The sequence below is a fragment of the Zootoca vivipara genome, chromosome 2, assembly GCF_963506605.1.
Source record: "Zootoca vivipara chromosome 2, rZooViv1.1, whole genome shotgun sequence".
NCBI lineage: Eukaryota > Metazoa > Chordata > Lepidosauria > Squamata > Lacertidae > Zootoca > Zootoca vivipara.
The window spans coordinates 106147090-106170499 of NC_083277.1; the positions used below are offsets into that span (position 1 = coordinate 106147090).

Below are 23410 nucleotides of genomic sequence, written 5' to 3' on the forward strand. Positions count from 1 at the left end.
CCTTGAGGGAGAAACTTTCCTCTAATTCCTAAAATCTCCACTGCCTTTAATAGTAAATTCATGAACCTGAGCCAGAAAATTCTTAGACCAGGTTGTTATGAGCTATCATCAGTTAAATGCATGCCAAATAATTATTTTATTATTTCTATTCCGTCCATCTGGCTGGGTTTCCCCAGCCACTCTTGGCAGCTCCCAACCTATCAAAAACACGATAAAACATCAACTTCCCTATACAGGGCTGCCCTCAGATTTCTTCTAAAAGTCAGGCAGTTGTTTATTTCCTTGACATCTGATGGGAGAGCGTTCCACAGGGCAGGTGCCACTACCGAGAAGGCCCTCTGCCTGGTTCCCTGTAACCTCACTTCTCGCAGGGAGGGAAGCGCTAGAAGGCCCTCGGAGCTGGACCCCCATGTCTGAGCTGAATGATGGGGGTGGAGATCCTCCTTGAGCTACAAGACCAAAGCCGTTTAGGGCTTTAAATGTCAGCACCAACCAGTGTTAGCAACGGAGATAAAAGTACATTAAACAAGGCAACTAAAACCTAAACAAAACACGTTGGGTTTAAAAGAAAATTTTCATATCCCCAATCCATGCACGTTTTACTTGTGAGGAAGCCCCACTGAACTTGGTTGGGATTTACTTCCAAGTAACAGTGACAATTTTAATTTGAAATCTTAGGGGCAATACTGCGCCCAGAGCTCAGAAACTGTTCATTTATTAAATTCCCTGTTGCAAAACACACCTAGAACAATGGGAGTTTTGAACACTGGCACCAACACTTTGAATTGTGCTTGGAAACTTATTAGGAGCCAATGTAGATCCTTTCAGACAGGTGTTATATGGTCCCAGTGGCCACTCCCAGTCACTAGTCTAGCAGCCGCATTCTGGATTATAGTTTCCAAGGCACCTTCAAAAGTAGCCCCACGTAGAGCGCATTGCAGTCCAAGAGGGAGATAACCAGAGCATGTACCATGACTAAAGCATTTCAGGCTCAAGAAATACAATCAGTCCTCATTTCATGCAGGTAAAAAGGGAAAATAAGCAGAAGTACTTCATTTCAAGAAACATATAATGCACAAATTAATGCATAGAGAACTATTCATTCATATCAGGCTGCAGATCACAATACCTGTTCCAAATTCAAACTATAAAGTGTTTTCAAAACTAGATATGCTTGGTTCTAAGACAGAATCTCCCCTTCCCTCCCTCCCTCCCTCCCCCCCCCCTCTCTCTCTCTCACACACACACAAACTTACCTGGTTGCACATTTAAAAAAGCAATGGCACAACTCAGATGATTTTATATTATTGAACTTTATGTACAAAATCCAATTTCAAATAAACATTTAATGTAAAAACAAAAAGGTCCATTAAACACTTCTTTTATATCTACTGTACCATTCTAATGTTCACCCAGTTTACATGATTTATTGAAAGTCTCATTAAGGGTACATATAGAAAATCCATCTTTATTATAAATAGAAACAAAGGGATTCTCAGCTTTTATTATAAATTGACATGACATACAAAGTTTATTGGACAGAAAGTAATTTCATTACTATTTGGGAGGGGTCACCAACTTTTTTGTGCAAACAATGCTAGCCTCCTTTTAAGCATTAAGAGCGTGGCTGCTTAAGAAGTGACATAAGCAATAGTTCTACAACTACGTCTCTCCTAAAATATATTTTTTACATATGTGCACAGCTTTAGCAAATTAAAGCCCAAGAGAAATGCTTGACCGGCTATTCAAAGGTGTAATAAGAGTTTGCTACAACTCAAGAGCAGGAAATTCGAGAAGTCTAAAGAAAGCTGCAGTCTCCCTCTTTCCTATTGACACAAATCTGTGACCAAGAACTTAATACTGGATGACAAATCACATCCACACCATTAGTTAAATAGTCTCACAGTTAAACACATCTTTAGGGACCAAAGTCAGTATTTACAGTTTTATAAATTTCTGGAAAAAAACCCATTACAAAGCTTACCCCCACCCCCACCCCCACCCCAAATAAAAACAAAAAACCAACAGGGATCTGCCTTCTTGCGGTGGTGGAATGAAATAAAAAAATTAGAAACACCTGTATTTACATAATCAATCCTTTATAAATAAAGAATATGAAAAAATGAACTATTCAAGAATTTTTTAAAAAATGAGGTGATGCCACTCAACCACAGTGCTTGCTGGAATAAACCCTTGAAGCTGATACTGTACCAGTAGTGAAGCTACTTTCCATTGGAAAAAAAAGAAAATCTGTAAACATGTGCATAAAATGTGTTAGCAGTGCAAGACTGCACAGGTTAGCATCTGTATTGAATGCAATACATCACAGAGTACTTGCATAAGAAGTGCAACACATTTTCTGGCCTAATTTTACAGTGCATTTCCCCTTCAAAACTAGCAACCAAAAATCCTCTTTAACGCCATGCTTTGATCTTACAGTCTGTATATAGGCAAAATAGGTACATATCCAGGCACTGCCTACCATGGCCTCTAGGTGTTAACACTTGATCTCTTAGCCAAAAGGCCGAGAAGCGATTTCTAGGTGTTAAACAAAGCATTCTATTAAACAACTCTCAACAGTTATGCTTGATTAGGTTAAAGGTTTGATCTAGTAGTAGTACACCTTGTTACCTGCAGATTCGTTCGGACTACTGATAGAATTAATATGGTGCTTCCGCTGTGTTTGTAATGAGAAAAGCAGAGGTTTGTTTTCCCCTCCTAAATAGGCTTGAGACAAAGAAGTGCTATTTTACAGCCGAATGTTTAAAAAGTGTTTAGAAATTTGCAACCTGTAATTTGACACCTATATGATCAAGGTAAACCTTAAATGGTGTGTTATTTGCCACAAAAAAAGGTTAACCTAAGGAATTTCTAAGTACAAAGCATAAACTGTCCAAATCTCTTTCCCTAATTTTCAACTCCATGGTAGGAAAGACAGCCAGTACAGATGCAAAAAAGAGATCTTTATATAAAAACTGTTTTACATATACTCAAGTTATGTAAATTCAGCACAGTTCATAATTAAAATTCCCAAAAATTGTATTGCTCTTCATGCTCAAACTTTGAGTATTGTGTCATTACACCACTAGAACTGATATACATGTAGTACTTGCATAATCAACTCAAAAGGAACCATATTGTTGAAATCCTGTTTCCAGCAGTGCCTGTTAGGAGCCTGTGTATCTTATTAAATTCCTTATAGAGTTCATGCATCTTAAAATGTCACTTCATTATTTGTGCATTGAATGCCCCATCGCTCTTCTTTTCAGATCTTCTGTTTTCTATTCTGCTTTGCCATACATGAGATAGCATCCATTTCTGAGGATCTTTCCCTAGTGTTAGTTTCACTGCAGCCATTGGTTATTCCAGTTTGTTCTTCAGAAATCTCCTCCATTGTTGTGGTAGCAGTAGGCTCTCCTTTTTCCAATTTCTGCTGCATTTCTCGAAGCTTAGTAACAGCTTTGTCTATGGACATTATGCTTATAAGGTTAAAGTCATGCATGCTGACCAGGTGAAGCATGAAGTTTCGACACAAGTTCTTCTTAATTATTTTGTGTCCATAATTTTCAACGAACAGCATACAGGCATGATTCATTTGATTGTCTGCAATAAACCTGTAACATTAAAAAATGATGCAAGGCATTATTACAGATTTGGGTGCCCAAAGATGCCTACAATATCAAAATCCTGCTCAGACATGCTGTCATGTAATACTTGCTTCTCCACAATTCCTACATAGGTTTTTTTTGAAATGCTCAGTAGTTCACACAATAAAACAACACATTAAAATAACAGATATGTGAATGCTTAAAAGCATTTCAGGGTTGTTGTTTTATTTTTAATTGTAACCTAATCACTTTTCACAAATTTATAAATTTGAAATTCTAAGTACGCACCCGTGCTTCATAACGTGTAGATTCCATAATTTCATCACTTCTTTTTCTCCTTCATTCACATCTGAAAACTCTTCAATTTGCTGCAGTGAGACAACCATTTAAAGGTCATTAGCATGCATATATTTAAGTCAGGCAGTGCTTGGGCTTCTTTTCCTCATCATCTGCTTATTATTGTCATAATTGCTCTGCATAGTCAGTACAATTCCACACAGCCAGAACTAAGCAGTAAGAGCTGGGAAAAGGCAAGCAGTTTTGCTACAAATGTCCCTGGAGTTACCATTGGAAGAAAGTGAAGAGATAACAGTTAATATATTTTGGGAGGGGAAGGGGAATATAGGGAAATGGCCTTGTGCTCGCATCTAAGTGTTTACAGTAACAGAGAATACCCCTGGTTCATTTGGGGTTTTTTGCCTAATGGCAAAGAGAAATGAGAGGGAAAAGTCTATTAAATCCCTTTAGTAGGTTGATGCAAAGGCTCTTTCACTTCAATTTACGCATATTATTTGAACTGGAGGTTTCATTTAAAATAATTGTTAGATATCACTTCATGTCAAATCAAAAAAATGAAACTGGAACAGAAAGCTGAATGCTGTCAAAAAGCAGGGGTGTTACATATTTGGTGATGTGGTCCTGTGATACAAACTTTATGGAGGTGAACAGTAAGGAAAATTAAGGCTGTAATGGAGGTAAATATTTATTCAGACCTTTTTAATAATTTTATTTTAAATAATTCTGTGATAATATTCTGTTACGATAGCTTCTAGCAGACATTCAGTATCCGGCAATTCCAAAATGTTTTCAGCACAAAATGTGTATGTGTGCATGTAAACGTAACTGCCTCTGACAGTCACAACCTTCTATTTAGCGGGAAGAAATCCCAATGGAAACCCTCACCATTATAAATTTTACACGGCTGTTAATTTGTATTCATTTTAAAATTTTATACATGGATGATTTATGATGGCCAATACTTGTAATGCCTAATAAAGGTTTGGCAAAGTAAGCAAGCTAGTCACAACCATCAATTTGGTTCCGTTTTATCACCAAGCTCGCCTATTGCCCACATCCAATATTTCACCACCCCATAAAAACTAATTTTGTTAATAGGTGGCTTCCTCAACCTCGGCCCTCCAGGTGTATTTGGCCTCCAACTCCCAGGACCAGTGGTCAGGGATGCTGGGAATTGTAGTCTCAAAACATCTGGAGGGCCAAGGTTGAGTAAGCCTGGATTAAGACATAGTATCGCAATGTGCCTTTTCCAAGAATGCAAAGTGGGAAACACAGTACTGTATATAGGTTTGTTCCATGGAAAGCAGGAATATTGCTCAGCAAAACAAGAACTATCTGCTGTTGGACAAAGTTACCGTGATAGTTTTCTCCCTTAGCCACTCAGGGTCCTTTTCATCTTCACTGTCAACTTCCATTTCTTGTGGACGGAGAGGTAAGCATGTGTCACTGTGGAAGTATAACCGATTGTGTCCACTGCTGTATGTTCTTTGCTGTTCCACTTCTCCATCTTCAGATTCAAGAAATTCAGACATGCTAGCTTTTGTACGCTTTGGTCTGTAAAAAAAAATGCACGTAGAAGAGAAAAAGAAAAAAAAGATTTGTACCTAAATAGCCTGGAAGCCATATATCTGCGACACATAGAATAGATGATACCTACAAAGCTCACTTTTCAGTCGGATCAGGGCTATTCTATGATCCTAGAGTTGCTGCCCATCTGCAATTTACCAAGACCTTAACCACATTTAGCACAAAATCCACGAAAAGAAGGCCAGGGGGGCAGCCATCCTAACCTTGTCTATGCTACTGAATCCATTGGGGCTTATATGCAAGTGGGGTTGGACTGCAGCCAAAGTTACTAGAAAATAGGGAGATTTAGATTGGATGCTATAAATTAAGCCAATTTTTGTTAGGCCTGCGAGCTTTAATAGGTTTTGCTTGGTAGAAGAACCAAGTGACCAGGGGAGACCAATTGGAATCAGCAGAGCTATGAAAGAAGAACAGACTATTCCATTTTTTTGAGGCTGTGGCATTACAGGAATAGCAAAGTATTAAGGGATGGCCTTTACTTTCAGTGGGGGGTAATGCTTATTAAAGGAATTCCTTCAGTGTGTCAAAGCAGGCTTCCACATTTTCATTTGTCGCAGTGGCTATGGACACATGTAACTCTGAACCAAACTGTGGCTTAGCATGAAGCAGCAAGCATGCTAATGCAGTGAGAAAACATTAGCGATTGTGCTCTTACGCTGCTCCTGCTGCACTCCTGTGAGCTAAGCCATGGCTTAGCATTACAAATGGAATGTACCACTGTGCATCACTACAATATGTCCTACAAAGGGGGGGGGGAAACAATTTTTAATTTAAGTGGGAAGAAAACATGGAAATCAAGAACTGACTATAATAAAACTGTTGTAAGTCGTTTTAAGATTTTTCAGTAGCAGGCAGTACAGAAACGTTTTGATAGATAAAGAGGGATAGCTATATAAACAGATTAAATAAGATCTTACAGACAGGGAATGCAAACAGTTGTAGATATCTGCAGAACATGGTTTCCTACTAACCTGCATACAAGAATGTGCGTAATTGGTGTTCGCTTGACTGGCCCATTGCGACTGAAGGCAAACCCAGGCTGGCGATGAATATCCTGAGGATTTCCTGCATATGAGCCATCATAACACTCATTGATGGAAACATCTATCCTAGCACCTTTGGGATGATACTGTAATAAATAAATATTTAGCATCGTAAGTGTTAATTGCAACCACACATTCCTTCCGCGACGTGAAAACTCTGCTTTTCTTGACCCATCTCTTACTCTGGCTAAAGGCCCTGAACACCGAAACAGCAGGGTTAACCAAATTTAAAATACGGTAATGTTTTCCAGTCCTATCACACAATGATTCGAAAGTCTCAACCATTGTTAGTTTGCTTTTGGGCAAGTTAGTTATGGAAGTTATTGTAGCTGCACTTTTGTTACTCTGGCTTCAAAGTATCAAATTGGTTTCATTTGACCTTCTGACTCTGTATCATACCGAGAGCAGTCCTCCGCCAAGGAAATAATATTAACTGCCTCCCTTGTGCTCACAGAAGGGCTTTGGACCCCGTGAAAGCATCTGCCAGTGGAACTAGTGGGGAGGATATTTTCCCAAATTCCATTTCCCCTGCACCCCCCCAATGCCTCATTCTACATTATTATGGAAGATTCCCCAACTGATCTTCCAAGGTGCCAGGGTGGAAATCAGCAGATCACCTCCCTTCATCTCTGTTAGTGGATCAAGAGTCCTTGTGTGAACGTAAGAGCAGCAACTGGATTCCCTCTGTACCAGAGATGTTACAGATACAAGGAAAAATACTTACCACATAATTGAAAATAAACCGGCTGTGACAAAGCTTGAGATGTTTGAGTAAGCTGTAAAGTTTACGGCAGTTCAGTGTGCACCATGGGCAATGCAAGTCATCCCTAGCTTCAGTCTGCTGCCTTGTATTGTTGTTATACAGGAACTGGCAAAAACAACAGGTTGTTATTAGTATAAAGTTGTCTCCTCTTTTTCTACTATGCAGATGGGAAGTAGTGCTTGCTAATGGTCTCAAATAGTAGATTTTTCAATACCTGATAAAATATTCTCAGTTTCTGTCGAGGCTCAATTGAAACATCTCTTTCTTTTCTTCCTTGCAGGTCTGGCGGCAAAGATTCTTTTACAGCTGCAAAAGAACATGGATGTCACTAACTGTACTACTGTTCAAAACAAACCTGTACAGGACTCAATGTTTTGTAAGCAAAGTGCCACCATTTTGTTATAAGTAGCTGCTTAGCAAAAGGGAATTGAGTGGTCTCACTGAATAGATACACACGTTTTGGAACACAAGACACGGTTCCTAATTAAGACAACAAGTAGGAGAACATAGCATGCTTTTAGCACTAGCTTCAACCTCTCTTCCTTTTTTTTTTAAAAAAAAAACTTCCACTTTTTAGTGCATAAAAAGTACAAAAGAAAACAATAAGAACCTCTTGTAACATATGAACAGATTGCGGATAAACATAGACTGTGTATGGACAAATATACTGACATTTCAAATGCGGACATAGACTGTATGGACAAATACACTGACAATTGGAATGCATTTATAAAAATATAGCCAGTTATATACAAATAAATAAATAAATAAGAGTGTGAGTGTGTGTGTGTGTGTGTGTATTAAAATAATAATTCCACTTATATACCTTTGTATTAGACAAGCGTGTACGGAATCACCCCTACTTGACATACTACGTACCTATATTTGTTCTTGGAGAATAATTATGTTAATATTGCAAAGAAACACAGATTTCAAGCCTATACTACATTTGTATCAGCCCTTCCTTCCATGCAGCTTATTATCCCATTCTATGATCTTAAATGCTAGCCTAAAGCTACTCACAAACTTCATGGCTGAGGAGCTATGTCTAACACACCATCTACTAAATCACACAAGAACCTAGTCAGTATATGAACTTTTAAACAATTGGCTGAACCAAAAAAAACACCTTTATTATAATTTCTCACGTTAGATTACTCCTTTTCACCCATCTGCATGGCAGCATACCATGATTTCCGAGAACCTTTTGATAAGAAGAAAAAAGTATTTCCACCCTCAGTAATATAAGGCAAACAATGCTTCATACATTATAATACTGCCATCACTGCAATTCTCACATCAATTTCACTTTTCCCACCAATCTTTTTTGGAGCAAAAACTGCTCTGCATCTAAATCTTGCCTGTGCCACTGCTACATGTTGATGAAAGGAATTGGAAGCAACTCAGATTATGGAAATTTTGTGTAACCTAGCAGATGGTTTAAGCAGGGGCAGGCTCTGATAATGTGGTGCTGATTGAGTGTGTTTCCCCCAAATATTATTTTTTCACACAATAATTCATTTGGGTACAGCTGCTTTTTAATGGATATTCTCATTATTATTAATTTGCACCCCCTTGGTTTGGCGCCCTGTGTGAGGGGACTGCTTGCAATGCCCTAAATTCAGTGCTGGCTTAGGAGTCATACAGCTAAAGACTTCAAGATGCAGACACATTGATTCTTTGCAGATAAGAACCAATTCATTTTGCTCAGTGATAAAAAATAAATCGATTAACTCATTCATTCAATATATCCAATACCACTACACTAAGAACGATTCTCACCTAAAAGGTGACATGGGTGGTTATACTGCCCTCTTGTGTGACGACAGAAAACAGAGCTCTTTGCCCATTGCGCACGCACGAACACACACACCTTTTCAGAGTCAAGACAGGGAAAGGACTGGTCAAAAGGAGAAGGAAAGCAAGTAGCTAACAATGGGATTCCAGCCTTATGGCACAAGAGGGCAGCATAACCCACCATGTGATGTGTTTACCACCTTTGGAGAAGCAAAAAATACGATGTTTCACCTTCTGTACCTTGGTGAAAGGTGAACTACACAAAATTTCATCTGGCAGAACGAAAAAACCTCAGTAACCACATTTTGTTGCTATTTTGCCATACATTTCTAATGTTAATCTTTTAACCATTACTGAGATGCTTACCTTTTGTTAGCCCAGGCATCCCCAAACTTCGGCCCTCCAGATGTTTTGGACTACAATTCCCATCTTCCCTGACCACTGGTCCTGTTAGCTAGGGATCATGGGAGTTGTAGGTCAAAACATCTGGAGGGCCGCAGTTTGGGGATGCCTGCGTTAGCCTGATTCTTTGATTAATATTAGCTAGGGTTCTTCACCATAATTTGCTAACAGATAGCACTGTTAAAAACATGTACTTCTTTTGCGTGAGGTGGGAGTACTTAATGGTTAGGAGAGGTTGTCTGCACTAATATTTAGTGGCATTTCTAAGGGTTAGAATTGTCAGAGTGTGTGCCCCCCGCCCGGTTATTTTAACAACTGGTAGGCCCCATTCTATGAAGAAGAGTTTGGATTTGATATCCCGCTTTATCACTACCCCTTCCCTTCCTCACCCACAACAAACACTCTGTGAGGTGAGTGGGGCTTAGAGACTTCAAAGAAATATGACTAGCCCAAGGTCACCCAGCAGCTGCATGTGGAGGAGCGGAGACGTGAACCCGGTTCCCCAGATTACGAGTCTACCGCTCTTAACCACTGCACCTCACTGGCTCTATGGAACAGCATTTCCTTCGAGATACGAGAAGCATCCATTATTTGTACTTTCTGGAAATAATTGAGGGCATTTTTGTTTTGACAAGCTTAGGTGTTCATTTTGTATTGTTTTTAAAACCACTTTCAGTTGTTTTTGTACTTAAAAAATATTCTAGTTGTTTTTATGATTTGACTAAAAGGCAATTCATAACTAAATGCTATAAACTACACCATACATTTTGAATACATTACCACATACAAACTGAAATTATGTTAACATGAAAGTTTGTCATTAACACAATACAGTATGTGAAATAAATTATCTATTCTGTTCTGTTGATATTTCAATGCCACTTTGTTCTCACCATAAAGGTAAAGGTACCCCTGACCGTTAGGTCCAATTGCAGAAGACTCTGGGGTTGCATGCTCATCTCGCTCTTTAGGCCGAGGGAGCCAGCGTACAGCTTCCAGGTCATGTGGCCAGCTGACTAAGCCGCTTCTGGAGAACCAGAGCAGCACACGGAAACGCCGTGTACCTTCCCACCAGAGCAGTAGCTATTTATCTACTTGCACTTTGACGTGTTTTCGAACTGCTAGGTGGGCAGGAACTGGGACTGAACAACAGGAGCTCACCCTATTGCAGGGATTCGAACTGCCGACCTTCCGATTGTTAAGCCCAAGGCTCAGTGGTTTAGACCACAGTGCCACCCGCGCCCCGCACCATATTATGTTCTAAATGCATGGAAACATTGATGCTCTACATTTGTATTAGCTCCTGGAAAAAATAACTGAAAATAAACACAATTTCAGCCTTCCCTAAGATTCAAAAGTATCTGAATCAAACCAGTTCTAAGAATACTTTCCCAGCATTCCTTGAAACTACTGAAACACTTAAAATAGTAAGATTTTTACAGTTTGAATCTCGACTCCTGATTCATTACAAGGCTGCAAAGAGGGAAAAAGAAAGAGTGTCAAGAGAATGTTTGAAACCAAAGGGAACAAAGCTTCAATGTTTTAAAAAGCTGTACCTATCAAGAGTATTCTCCTGCTAAAAATAGGCTTGTGCTCATGAGGATGTATCTGACCAATTTAAGAAAATAAACACTTTGCGAATAACTGTTTTCCACACTATACAGACACCTGCATTCCAAAACACGCTAGCATTCGGAATATCCCAGTTTTATCACCAAGAGCAGAGGGTGAGCATTGAGGGGAAATTCACAAAACCATATTCCACAAACAAAATCAGCCCACTTCATCCTAAACATCTTTTGTATTTATCAGAAATCTTCATTTCTTATATCACATATGAACTGCTAAAGATGAAAATGGAAACACTTACAAAATTAATCAACCTAGACAGAACTATAAGCAACCACAAACAAGCTGCAGATTTAAGTAAAGGACTCATTAGGGACTGGAGCTCCGCTTATGGTGGGAGGGGGTTGCTTCCATCTGACTTTTGGCATTTCCCCTTTTCCTTCTCAGCTTCTCCTCCACAACCCCACCCAAGATATACTGTGTGTTTATAAACGTCATAAAAAGAGGTAACAAGAGCATTCGCCAACAACTTTTATCTATTCCATACTGAACATATCTAACTCATGTAAACATTAAAAAACAGCACAGAAATATAAATGTAAGTAGGAAAAAAGCTATTAACACAATAGACTTAAAACAACATTAATTGAAGTCACAATCGGCAGCAGAAAAAAGACTAGAAAATAGGGAACCTGCAATAATGAGCAGAGGCGTTATATATAGAAGGGACCAACTGGAGTTCCCTAGGCATAGGAATTCCTAAGAGGATACCATGATGGGAAAATGAAAACTCTTACAGATCACACCAACGAATAGGATGTGGTACATGCAGAATTTGAGTTGCTGATCTCACAGTGTGATGAGGCAAATATAGAAGCAGGTGTTCCCAAAGGTATGCAGGATGCAAACGTTAAGGGCTTTAAAGGTCAACATGGCCATACTGAATTGGGTTCAGGAACAAATCTGAAACAACCAGCACACGACTGACAGAATCTCTCTTGGGCAGCCAGCTAGGAAGCACACAAGCACATCCTGAGCTCTGACACAATAGGATCAAATTCCCACAGATTTCCAAATAGAGTCCACCAGATTAAAACATTTAAGTATTGTACACGTAATCCTACCCAACTTTAGACAAATCCCATGTAAACATATATATTTCTCTTGATTTTAGACTAGAAATAGAATCACAGAATTGTAGAGTTGGAAGGGACTCCCAAGGATCAACTGGTCCAACCCCCTGGAATGCAGGAATCTCAATTAAAGCAGCAGACACATGAAACACATTAGAACAGTTTTCAGAACTAGGCAACAAAATAAAACGAAATCCAATGTATGCAAGCAGCACTATCTGTATGTCAACATTTCCTTACCTATAGTCTGTGTAGGTTTCACAGAGCTGGGCTTGTTTTCTTGAGGGAGGCTCTCTGAATTGCGCGTTGAAAGGGGCTTAGCAGTAGGAGTTGCAGGTTTGTCATTTGCCTCTCCTGACCATCGAAGGGTAAACTGAAGTGTGGGTCCCTGAGAAAAAGTTTCAAATGGAGGCAGCCTCTGAAACATAAATATATTGCTTTGTGAGATTTTTCAAAGGAGCTTCAAACTGGGAATGTTACAGACGCCAGCAAAAAACAAAAAACAGACGTACAGAAGTTCTATGCATTTAATCTATTTTTAGCTTACTGTTTATTTCATGTTTGAGTATTTTTAAAGTGCCAGTTTTTACTGATAATTTTAATGGCTTGTGGGGTCTTCTTTTTGTAAACAGCTTTGAGGTTTTATTACAATTAAGCAGTACAGTGGTATCTTGGTTTGCATATGTTTTGGATTACAAACACATCAAAACCGGAAGTGCATGTCCCGGTTTGCAATCTTTTTTGGATTACAACCCATTTTCTTTGGATTATGAACAAAGGTTTTTTGGGAGGCCCCATTGGTGAAAGGACACCTTGGGTTACAACCTGTTGTGGTTTACAAACAGACCTCCAGAACGGATTATGGTTGTAAACCAAGGCACCACTGTAAATAAATTTTATTATAAAATTGTTTATTTCGCTTCAAGGCTTAGGTCCTACAGCTTTCAGAAAGCACCACTACTTTCAAGGTCCTTAAGCATTTTAAAGTTCAGAAGGCAGTGCAAGAAGCCTCCTCACTTTATATATACTTTTCGAGAAGATTTTTTTTGGCAAATACCAATGGCACAAACCTTCCCATCCAGTATTGTCTCCCATGTTGCTCTTTTCTTGCTGATTGGACACTCTTCCATTTCTTGCATGGCTACTTCATATTCCCCATCAAGAAGCTGCAGTCGTCTGTTGTGCAAAATATATGTTTAAAAAAATTCATTTCATTAGCTGGTATTCAATACTCCATCATCCATATCATGGCTGGGATGCATGCACACTAGGGCTTTTAAAAGTTCCCCTTCCTATTGCAGTTCCATGTCACATACCTACCCCAAAGCACACCTGAGCAAGGGCTTCTGTGAATCCCGGCCAGTTCTCTAAATAATCCAATGTACATGACAACCAAACACCAATATTCCCAAATCTATTCCCCCCCCCCGGAAAAACAGCAGCATGACAATAAGGTGTATGGTTTTATTAGAACAGCAGCTGCACTTGTTCATCCAATGGAATTTATTACTTTAGTAGCAAATACTTAGTTAAACCCAACACAGGAAGCCCTTAAAAACTCATGAATTCTAGACATCAAGTTCCAAACTAATCCATGAAAGGAGAGTACTGTACAAAGACAGTGAAATGTAGCTACTTGTAGTTTAGTCAGAAACTTAAAGCTGCAAGTTTGTAACTTTCGTTTGCATGTGAAAAATGTATATAAATTCAGTATCCTAGAGTTTAATCACAATAGCACAGCCAACTTGAAGGATGAAAAGCTCTACCCTTTTCCATAACATTTTAAGCATTCCACCAAATTAGAAGGACCCCAGCAGTCATATGTTTTAAAACAAACACAGAAGTAAAAAATGTGTGGGGTTTATTTCTTGATGCTATTTTGATACTATTATGTACACATGAGCAGCTTGCATTTTAAATAGAGATGAGGGTAGTAGGCCTGTTTCAGGCAATTCTTTTTACGATGCCACTACTAGAAATGTGAAGGCTGGGGGTGTGGAGGGGAGAGGAAATAAAACATTCAGAACAATATCTTTATTCCCCCTAAATGATTTTTTAAATGCAAAGTCTTCCTATGCAAGAGGAAGACTTTTATGTAAGGTTTTCTACAGGAGGAAACTTGATATTCTGGAATACTTATTCTTGTTTGTTTTACTATAATGCCAGTGGTTTCTTTTATTTATTGTTTTTGCTTGCTCCTCATAAACTGGTGCTAATAAAAATGCGGTGGCTTCTTACAGTAGCTCATTTGTAGCAAAATAAAAAATAAAAAAGGAAATTTGTTAATTTGTCTGAATGAACTATGCTTTTAATATACCAAACATGATAATTTTATGGCTAACCAATTCATACACATTTTATGCTTCTAAATTGATGGTTGACTTGTAAAGGGGGTTTAAAAGTAAATCTTGCAAGTCTTTCAATTTCCCCCAAAAATTCTGATTTCCTCCCATTGCTTCAAAATTTCACATCTCTAGCCTTGACAAATAATTTCTCAATGTCGTTTTGGGAAACATGAATCTCCAAAACTAGGATTTATTTTACAGAAGATATTTAAAAGTTTCAAATGAAATTCACGCAGAAAATGCAATTCCAATACATGCCCTGGGATAAGTTCATTTTTTAAAAAAGTATTACCTGTTTTTATCAAATACAGTCATTTGTGCTACAAACGTCTTCTCCCCATCTTCACGGTTGGAAGAATTGCGTTTTCTTCTAGCTGGAAGCTCCTCGTTAACATCTGCATTTAAGCACACTAAATATTATACTTGTAGGGAATAAATATACACAAATTTTCTGGCATAGCTGTTCAGTAAGAGTCACTGAATTAGATTAGTTTTGGGGATTAACTGAATTAGGCTCAGTTAAGAATCTTCCAAGGACATCTAAAAATGGAAGTTCTATTCTAGCATGAAAAAATGAATATAGAAACCCCAAAGTTAGTATTCTTGCAAGGAGTGCAAGCTTCTTGAAATCTTACACACACATTACAGTTGTTGTGGTGGTGCAATTGTTATGCCATTGTGACATCCAAACGGTTTCCATGTCGATCCTCAACTTTTTAATGGGAGGGAAATTATTTACACCATTTCCTGACCGGTGTATTTATCCATGGAATGAATAGGCATAGATGTGCTCTTCCTCTATGCCACCCACTTCACCAGCAGAGCTTGTCTGCAGTACATGGGGGAATTTCCATGGACACATCTACAGTCAAGGCAGTGGATCTGCAACCTCCAGGGTTGTCAGGAACACTTTGTATCATCCTAAAACCATTCACCCAGAAAAAAACTGTTGAGTATAGGATTGGAAGTACAGTATAAAGCAATTAACGCCCACACATTCAAAAGCCTGCTTAATATTTTTCTTTTAAGCAGCTAGCTGATTTTCCCCAATTAAATGAGTAAGTTCTGGATATACTTCATGCTTACCGATGTTTTCATTAGTTTCACCATTTATCATCCCATTAAATTCTCTTCTTCCTGGACGCGTTACTCTGAATAATAATGAGTAAGACTTCACCATATGGCTGTTGCTGGGTTCAAATTCATTGCTGGAAACTGCTAGTGATGGAAAGTTGCCTGGTTTCATTTGGTTGAGGTCTGGATTCAAGGGTACCTGCTTTTTACCAGTAGGTACTTGCCTTACTGGACAACTAACATCCTGTAGACATAGAACATATTTAATACTTTTCAGTATCTGGATAAAGTGAAAATGAAATGCCTGTGAGGTTTAACCAAGACCCATTGGGGGGATGGGAAACAGTTTATAAATGATGAACATGCTATTGTAAAACTCCCTCTTCTATAGATTATTGTGTAGTCTAAATCTAGGATATGACACATATGATGAAGTGAGAGAGAAGACAGCAAGTAATCTCTTTCAACATTTATTGAGTTCATTATTTTATTAGAGCAACAAAGCACAAGATTCTGTGAACCCATATTCTTTGGGGGAAGTTTAAAAGCCGTGAGTACAGAAAAATATTAAAATAAACTGGAAAATGATTATTACTTTTTTCTTTATGATTTGTAGAAATACTTAAATGATTGATTTCCCACCAGGGAAAATGTGGGCTATAATAAATAATAATAATAATAATAATAATAATAACAGCAACAGCATTTTGGAGATCTTACAGTATTGAATTTAACTGTGGACTGTTGTATTATATTGTATTGAAATGCCTTTGCAGAGTCTCACTAATAAAGAAAATGCTTTATACAGTATATATTTTTAGGAAACTCGACTGTTAAATGCTGCTTTCTCCTGGTATTGCTAAACCATGCCTAAACTTACCTTTCGTTTCTTGTGGCAAACTTTTATAAGCAGTACTTCCAGAGTTACAGAACTTTGTTCATTTTCTGAGTTTTGCAATGGCTTATCTAAAAAGAGCCCAAGAGAAAAAAAATGTTTTAAACTTATGAAAGAGAGGTTCTACCCCAGTGCAACCCAGATACATATCTGCCAGTCTAGGTGCTGTCTTTTTGCTTTAATATGTCACTGGCCCTTTAAACTATATAGAGAGTCTTAATCACAGCTCCTGTAGCACTGTACCACATTACCCAATTTGTGTGCAGGGCAGGGCAGGAAGCGAGAGATCATGGGGAGAGTTGAATGGAGAAGTGCATGTTAACTCTGAGCTGTGCTCACTGGAGCCACTGCTGAAGCCCAGGGTTAATAGCCACAAGATGGGGCAAATGACAGGGCCCACTGAGGCTGATACTGGATCCATGATGTCCCCCCCCCCTTCTTTTTCAAGCTGCTGCTAGGGTGTCAGTGCTCAGCCCAGCACTATAAAGTGTTGTGTCAGGTGAAGATGACCCCACTACCAGGTCCAGATTAATTCCAGGGAAATGAAGATTACATGCAGCTGCTTCGTCTATTCTATCAAAGCACTGGGCCTGACTGCTTCCAGCTCACCACCATCCTAGTACAGTAACTAATTTTTTTTATAAAAAAAGCAATTTCATTAGCTATTGGTTAGCTAATGAGAAGAAGTCCCATAGGATAGAGCAAGGGCTCCAGCAGGGCACTTGGAATACGTCTCCCTGAAACCTGATTCCAACCCTGCAACTGCTATTCCTTTTTGGGGAGCAAGCAAACAGCAATTTGCAGAAAAAGAGGACTGTTGCCATTTTCATGAACATGTAGAGCTCAACACTTCCTGACAATTTAACACCATTCAACCGAGAGGCCAGTCCTTAATGTTGTCTGCCTGCACATGTCCCAATAAAATTACATTACTAAAATGTAAATGTATCTTGATTCTAGCTTAGATCATTTCTACTGTTATTTTTTAAGTGATCTTGGTTGTTTCTCCATGATAACGTATCATCCAAAAATGGTACGTGTACTATAAAATGATATACCATTCAGCTTAAGTCATCATGAAAGGATTTTATAAGGGCACATTTTGCAGTCTACAAGCAAACCACAACAAATACTATTTAACCCAGTGAAAAAGCAGAAGTCTATGAACCCCGGTTACACACCAAAACATTCCCTTTTTTTACCAGTAAATGACATTGAAAGAAAAAGTGTACGATGAAATACGTACCATTTTTATGGAAGAAACCAGTAAAGGTGAGTTGCAGATGAGCAGACAAGCTAAAATAAGGAAAGAAATATTGTTTCACTCATCAGACATTCTAGGCACATTTAAGAAATGTGAGAGAAGAAGATAACAAGTAATCTTTTTTAACATTTATTTTCTTAATCTAACCTGGCCCCATTCATGCAGTAATTGCACCCAGATTATGTTACAGCAACGCACTTCATACGTGGCTGCCTTTTTAGGCAGTTTAGGAATTTCTAGAAGTATCTGGCTGGCCAATGCGGGATGTTAATCAGATGGGTCCTTCTCATATTCTTATGAAAACATGAAACATGCCTCCCTTTAGCAACATCATGGGACAAAGCATTGGCCCAGGAATTTCCTGAAGGGATTATACTTAATGGTCAAATCAGTGTTTTTCACTCATATTTTTGATCGTATCACAACTAGATGATTGTGCACATGGAATGACTTCAAGTGCAACAATGCTTCCCTTCTTTTATTAATTGTATCTGTTTTTCCTTTATTTTTATTGTGTGCCCTCTTATGAGTTTTATGCTTAAGCAATGATTTTTTTCTTGCAATAAATAAATGATAATAGGGTCACCAATTCATTAACAAGTTCAAAATAGCTTTCTTTGTTTTGTATTAAATTCAAGTTTTTAAACAAGGTAATTTTAAAAAATCATTTATACCCCATCTTTCCAAATAGTTCAAGGTGGCCAACAAAATTAACATTAAGATATGAATGATAACACATAATAAAAAAAATGTACAGCAACCAAAACAAAAAACCCTTAAGGATGGTCAACCAAGTGCACTAAAATCACTAACAAATCAAGGATTTCCCTAAAGTGGAAGGTTTTCACATTGCAGTGGAAGACATGTCAGGTAAAGAGTGAGGTACATGTGTCTGGGAGGCAATCCAAAGTCTGACCAAGGCCACCAAAAAGGCCATCACTCTGATCCCAGGAGCACAAAAGGTCTCCTGTTAATTACCTTAGTACTTGAACAGACTCATAATGGAGACAATGGTCCATCAAGAATCCTGGTCCCATACCATCTAAAATTCCAAATGTCTTAACCAGCACTTTGAATTGGGCCCAGAAACCAACTGGAAGCCAATTCAGCTGCTCCAACAATGATGGAACGTACCCCTGGCATTCATCTCTAGTTAATATCCTAGCCATCACAGTTTATTTTTCTGAACACTCTTCAAAGGCTGCCCCATTAAGTAGTTCAAGCATGATGTGATCACCCCAGCTGGGCAAAAGCATATTCCACCACAGCTTGTCACCTGGTCACCCAGGCTCAAGGCTGGGTCCAGAATTACTCCCAAACTATGAAGCTGCAATTTCAAGAAGATACTTCCCCATCTATCAACTGATACGTTTACAATTGGAGTCATAGAAATAATTAAATGACGACGATCAATGAACTTATTCCTATCTACAACATAGCATAGGCATTTTATGAAGGTTTTCTGGCAAGGTTTCGGCATATTCACTAACAACAATGCAACAACGGTTTTGAACAAGCAATAAATGGAAAGGTGTGTTTCTGCACATGCACTACAGAATAAACCGTGATTCAACTACATAATGGAAATCAATGAAATTTCAAAAACAAATAAATTACTAGAGCCGGTCTGCATGTTTTGCCGTTTTTCAGGAAATGACTGTATGTTTTATTTCATCCATATTAAGAGCTAAACACTTTAGCGCAAGTTTACCAGAGAACAAACAGACACCACACACGACACCTCTGGTAAAATTAGTTTGCAGGCATTTTATTATGGGAGGAGCAGAATTTCATTATACTTCCAGTCATATTTCAGTATGACTTCTACTGACATAGAAAATACATAATCCCATTTGAAACACTGTTACTGAAACATTCTCGGTAGATAAAATGAATGTTACCTTTGCAAGTCGTGATCTCCCTTTGTTTTCTCTACTTTCGTCAGCATCCCGTCTACTCTGAATGTTTTCCTGCAATAAAAGTGTTGGTTTTTTTTTGAAATTTCACTGATCTCCATTATGTTGTTAAGTTTTGCTTCATAAAGATTTGTTCCAATAGCTTTTTTTGAAGTCCTAGAAGGGAGTCGGGTTCACCAAGTTGTGAAATACTTCACAATATGACAAAGAAAGCTAGTGTTTAGCCGTATGATGCTAATCCCTAAATATTTTGTCTTTCAATCATGGCTATTTTCAAAACGTTTCAATATTTACTCCTAGCTCAAGAACACTTACAGAATTAAAATGTACTATCACTTAAGAATCACCACAGGCATAAATAGACAAAGGTATCAGAAACTGAATTCTAGAGTTACAGAACTAGAATTCAGAAATGCTGTTTTTGCTTTGTGGGAGCTCAGCTGAACACTAGCAACATTCCTTGTACTAAAAACATTCAGGTCTGGCAGTGTGCCACTGTCTTCATATGATAGCCCTTTACTGAATATTGGGGTATAGTACAAGGAGGATTTAGGCCAGCAAGTACCGTGTTTCTCCTAAAATAAGACGGTCCTCAAAAATAAGCCATGCCAGGCTTTTAAGTAGTATAAATATAAGACATCCCCCGAAAATAAGCCGGGGGTGGGAGCCGCTTCAGGGAGCGCAGCGCAGCGCGAAGAGCCTGGTGAGAGGCAGCTGCGGCTGCAGGTGAAGCCCGGGATCTGCGTGGGCGACTGGGGGCGAACGCACTGAGCGCTGCGGCGGTGGCGAAGAAGCGCCCGATCAGCCCGCTTCTCAGCTGATCGGGCGCCTCTTCGCTACCGCCGCAGCGCTCAGTGCGTTCGCCCCCAGTCGCCCACGCAGATCCCGGGCTTCACCTGCAGCCGCAGCTGCCTCTCAACAGGCTCTTTGCGCTGCCGCTTCGGGGAGCACAGCGCAGCGCGAAGAGCCTGTTGAGAGGCAGCTGCGGCTGCAGGTGAAGCCCGGGATCTGCGTGGGCGACTGGGGGCGAACGCACTGAGCGCTGCGGCGGTGGCGAAGAGGCGCCCGATCAGCCTGCTTCTCAGCTGATCGGGCGCCTCTTCGCTACCGCCGCAGCGCTCAGTGCGTTCGCCCCCAGTCGCCCACGCAGATCCCGGGCTTCACCTGCAGCCGCAGCTGCCTCTCACCGGGCTCTTCGTGCTGCCGCTTCGGGGAGCACAGTGCAGCGCGAAGAGCACTCTTCTGGTGCTCTTGTGCGTGCGCGCGAGGGAGAAGTCCCCTTTTCCTTACCCAGGTGCACACACACACACACACCGTTTCGCCTCGCTCCGTCTCTCCCCCCTCCGCAAAGACACCAAAAAAAAAAAAAGACATCCCCTGAAAATAAGCCGTGGTGTGTTTTTTGGGAAGAAAAATAAATATAAGACGTGTCTTATTTTAGGAGAAACACGGTAGTTGCTAGATGCATTTCTCTAAGAAGATAACTGGAAAAGGTTACACAATAGTTTAGATCAGCCTGTCAAACTGAAAATAATTCACAATTGAGAAAAGCTGGGTTTCTTATCAAATAGATCTTGAAATCCTATACTTAACTGTACTCGTCAAGCTTTAATACTTTTATTTCTCAAGTTGTAAAGACTGAGAAATTAAATAAGTATATATAATTGGAAGGTACTTCCCTTTGCGATTCTAAGGACAAAAATATAAATATGAGAGAATGTTCATACAACACCCATGTTAGGCTACAGTTAGCCTACTTCTTAAAACAATGATGGGAAATTTCAAATAAGGTCTAAGTACAATCTGTAAGGCAAAGGACAAAAGTAAAAAAAGTTCCTTACAGGCTTAAGCAATGCTATTTTCATTACTTTGTAAATAATTTACTCAAACGGAAACATGAATACATATTTATTGAAGACAATCCACGCCAAACTCACTCAGAAAGCTAGTAATTGTGATCGAAACATTTTATACTTGCTTTTACTACTCTGAAGAATAAAAAGCAAACATTTTGACATCTCTGCAGCTTAGTCTCTGCCCATGACTAGTTGTTCTTAGCACTTGAAGGCTTATGTGTGGAACCGCTGTTAAATATTTGGGAAATACTTTTTGACTGTTTATATTGGGAGTATGTTTCTGAAGCAAGACGGATGGGACCATGTTACTGGATATGTGTGTCACACGAAGGTGTATGCAATAGGGAAGAAAATGCCAGGTAATGGGAAGCTGAGATATCACACAAGTGTCTCTCCTGATCCCTCCTCCAGTTCTGGGAACTGAGCTAGCTTTGCTAGCAATCCACCAAGTTTTTGAATGTAGTGGGTGAATACAGGGTCAGTTAACAAAGAAACAACGTTCATCCACAATTTGATTCGGTGAGAAAATAGGCATGTTGCATACTACGAGTATCTGTTTGGGGGAAGGAAGCGTAAATCTCCCATCTCTGCCCACCAGACTGATTGATGCAACAATCTCCGGAATCGGATGAGCATGCGTGTGACCCTAGGATTCAATACCCTTTTTCAAGGAGCCTTGTCCAATGCTCTGCTAGCTTCCAGTATGTGTCCTTGCAACTGGGTTTATAAAGACAGGATACTATTTATTTATTTGTAGCATTTGTACCCTGCTCTTCAGCCAAAAAGGCTTTCAGAGCTGCTTACATGAGCAAAACAAGACAGTCCCTACCCGCAGGCTTACAATCTAAACACACACACACACACACACACACCAATGTAAATGGAGAGGGAGCGAAGATGTGGGAAGTGATACCAAGGGTTATCTAGTCCAAACCCCTGCTATGCAGGAATCTCAGCTAAAGCATCATTGACAGGTGGCCATCTAACCTGTGCTTTAGAACATCCAAGGAAGACGCATCTGCCACCTTCCAAGGGGGTCACAGTTCTGCTGACAGCTCTTACTGTCGGAAAGCTCTTCCTGATGTTTACTCATCATTTCCTTTCTTGTAACTTGAATCCACTGGTTTAGGTCCCAAGCCTGCTTTGCCTTCCATGTGACAGCCCTGTCGGTATCTCCTGTCTCCTCTTTTCCAGGTGAAACATATCCAACTCCCTCAACCATTTCTCATAAGGCCTGGTTTCCTCTGCATGAATTCCAGCTTGTCAATATCCTTAAATTGTGGCACCCAGAACTCGGCAGTGTGGCTGACCAAAGCAGAATAGAGCAGTACTATTACTTCCCTTCATCTGAACGCTATATTTCTGTTGATGCGACCTAAAATAGCACTGGCATTTTTTTGCTGTTGCATCACACTGTTGACTCTTGTGGTCGATTATGATCCAAATATCCTTTTCATATATACTACTAGCAATCCAGCTGTCCCCCATTTTATATTTGTGCAGCTGGTTCTTCCTGCCTAAATGTAGAATCTTGCATTTCTCTCTACTGAAATTAATGTGGTTAATTTTGGCCCAGTTCTCCAATCTGTTAAGGTCATTTTGAACCCCAATTCTGTCTTCAGAGGCATTAGCCACCCCTCCCAGTTTGCTCTCATCTGCAAATTTGATTAACATCACCTCAATTCCGTCATCCAAGTCATTTATAAAGATGTTGAACAACAAAAGGTGCGGCACCCTACTTGTCAATTTTTCCCAGGATGACAAGGAACCATTCATGAGCATTCTTTGGGTTTGGTCAGTCAACCAGTTACCAATTCACCTAAAAGTTACGGTACTTTGTCCAGTCTACATTTAACCAACT

At 39.5% G+C, this 23410-nt stretch overlaps 1 protein-coding gene across 2 annotated transcripts in view; it reads right to left on the bottom strand.

The window, feature by feature from the left end:
* Positions 1–1252: 1252 nt before the first annotated feature.
* The window catches only part of SUZ12 (SUZ12 polycomb repressive complex 2 subunit), a 29058-nt gene continuing 6900 nt past the window's right edge, over positions 1253–23410 (bottom strand). The window contains exons 4-16 of one of the 2 annotated variants that reach the window (XM_035103848.2): positions 19679–19747; positions 17760–17809; positions 16499–16584; positions 15631–15862; positions 14837–14939; positions 13270–13375; positions 12440–12617; positions 7513–7604; positions 7260–7403; positions 6464–6621; positions 5261–5459; positions 3897–3976; positions 1253–3614 (exon numbers count right to left, since the gene is read on the bottom strand). In XM_035103848.2, coding sequence (XP_034959739.2) covers positions 3266–3614; positions 3897–3976; positions 5261–5459; positions 6464–6621; positions 7260–7403; positions 7513–7604; positions 12440–12617; positions 13270–13375; positions 14837–14939; positions 15631–15862; positions 16499–16584; positions 17760–17809; positions 19679–19747 — 1846 coding nt within the window. In that variant the 3' untranslated portion in view covers positions 1253–3265. The remainder of the gene's footprint in view (positions 3615–3896; positions 3977–5260; positions 5460–6463; positions 6622–7259; positions 7404–7512; positions 7605–12439; positions 12618–13269; positions 13376–14836; positions 14940–15630; positions 15863–16498; positions 16585–17759; positions 17810–19678; positions 19748–23410) is intronic. The other variant, XM_035103849.2, reaches the window with a different exon arrangement.